Source organism: Frankliniella occidentalis, unplaced genomic scaffold (genome assembly GCF_000697945.3).
Source record: "Frankliniella occidentalis isolate FOCC.00 unplaced genomic scaffold, Focc_3.1 Scaffold19, whole genome shotgun sequence".
Taxonomy (NCBI): Eukaryota; Metazoa; Arthropoda; class Insecta; order Thysanoptera; family Thripidae; genus Frankliniella; species Frankliniella occidentalis.
In genome coordinates, this window is record NW_026267149.1 from 1,713,008 (window position 1) to 1,714,878 (window position 1,871).

The 1,871-nt window shown below is 64.3% G+C and overlaps 2 protein-coding genes across 7 annotated transcripts in view; one reads left to right on the top strand and one right to left on the bottom strand.

Annotated features, from left to right (window-relative positions):
- The window catches only part of LOC113207075 (microtubule-associated protein RP/EB family member 1), a 389,806-nt gene that overhangs the window by 70,239 nt on the left and 317,696 nt on the right, over positions 1 to 1,871 (bottom strand). The gene's annotated exons all lie outside the window — the stretch shown is intronic.
- LOC127748911 (uncharacterized) overlaps positions 1 to 1,871 on the top strand; it is a 10,798-nt gene that overhangs the window by 5,535 nt on the left and 3,392 nt on the right. Inside the window, exons 8-12 of the mRNA XM_052264521.1 lie at positions 3 to 216; positions 309 to 632; positions 717 to 906; positions 993 to 1,135; positions 1,343 to 1,496. Of these exons, the coding sequence (XP_052120481.1) occupies positions 3 to 216; positions 309 to 632; positions 717 to 906; positions 993 to 1,135; positions 1,343 to 1,496 (1,025 nt within the window). The remainder of the gene's footprint in view (positions 1 to 2; positions 217 to 308; positions 633 to 716; positions 907 to 992; positions 1,136 to 1,342; positions 1,497 to 1,871) is intronic.

Sequence of the window (1,871 nt, forward strand, 5' to 3'; positions counted from 1 at the left end):
AGCGGCGCGCTGGACTGGGCCGGCCGGGTGGCGACGCGCGTCGTGCGCCTCACGCCCACCCTGGGCATCGTGACGGTGGCGTACGCCTACGTCCTGGAGCACATCGGCACGGGCCCCCTGTGGGGCCAGCTCGTGGAGGAGAACGCGCGCATCTGCCGAGAGCACATGTGGCGCAACCTGCTCTACGTGCACAACCTGTGGCCCTTCGAGCAGATGGTGAGTTGTCGGCCAGCCCTCGGGCCTGCCTTTGGACCAGCCTCCCGCTTCCCTGTCCCTGACGGATCTCTGACCACCCGGTGCTGCCGCAGTGCGCGCCGCACACGCACCAGCTGGCCCTGGACATGCAGCTGTCGCTGCTGGTACCGCCGCTGGTGTGGCTGCTCGTCAAGGCGTGGCCGCTCGCCACCCCGATGGTCGTGGCGCTCGTGGGCGCGTCCACCTGGCTGCGGCAGCAGGCCGCCGTGCAGCACAACGTCAGCCTGCTCATCTACAACGGCGCCAAGCCCTCTGACCTGTACCGGGCGGCTGACGCCTCGTACGTGCAGGCGGGCCACCGCGCCTCCGCCTACGTCATCGGCGTGGCCCTAGGCTACCTACTGCACCGGGTGCCGCGCAAGCTGCACATCCCCAAGGTGAGTGTATGCGAGCCGGCAGGTGCGGGTTGGTGACCAGCAGCCCTGCTACATGGGTTGCCTACTCGCCTAATACCTCTACAGGTGGTGCTGCTGGCGGGCTGGGCGGTGAGCGCGGCGTTGGCGGGCTGGGCGCTGTTCAGCCAGAGGAACGTGGCCCGGCTGGACTACCGCTTCAACGTGGACGAGGCGGCGCGCTTCAACGCGCTAGCGCCGTTGGCCTGGGCGGCCGCCGTGTCCTGGCTCATCTTCGCCTGCTACACCAACAACGGCGGTGAGTAGTGCCGGCCTGGCCTCTCTCTCTCTCTCTTTCTCATCGTTGCGAAGCAGGCATCTGACTATGGTCTTCACCCCGCGCAGGCCTGCTAGATAGAGTCCTGTGCGCGCGACCGCTCGTGCTGCTGAGCAGGATCTCGTACGCCTTCTACCTCACCCAGTTCCTCGTCTTCTTCTACAACGCGGGGTCGGTGCGGTCACAGCGGGAGTTCAGCGTGCTGGCGGCGGTAAGGCTGATATGGTGGCGCCCGAGGCGCCCGCACCACCCAACTGCGCGCGCGCGCGCTCAGACACACACACATTTACACAAAAAACGTGTCTAGATACTAGTCCGATACTACTCGTGTATTTTTTTGTATTTTATTTTGTGAACTCTCCTTTTTGGGATTGCGCGCTTCTTACACCACCCTGATGCCCAATTTTCTCATTTTTAGCTGGACTTGTGGGAGCTGCTGATCGTGCTGGCGCTGAGCACGCTCATCACTTTGCTCGTGGAGCTGCCCATGCAGAGCATGCGCTCGGCCTTCGCTAGTGGGAAGCGTCGCCAGAGTCTCAGATGGGACCCGCCCAGCAGCCCGTCGCCACACGGTGAGTCCGCAGTGAGGTCCGCGAGGCTCTGCCTTGGCTCTGCCCGCGCCCGCGGCCGGCCCGGACAGAGTTTATTATTTTTACATCCCCTGAACTTGTGGCTTGTATTAGGCAGGCCAGGAAGGTGCTCGCCGATAACAGGTCTGCGGGTTACCTCACACCTGCTCGCTTATCCCCGCCCCGCTCAGTCTGCGTGTGTGTTTTTCCGTGGTTCCAGAGCTGGCCGCGGCCTACTACTACAACTCCGGGCCCGGCGCGGACGTCTACGCGTCGCGGCCCAAAGTGGAGTGAGTGAAGATGGCGGCCGCTGACACCGATTGATTGGAGATACCGGGCCGGCCGGTAAATGAACCGATGTCTTGTCCCGGCCCACCC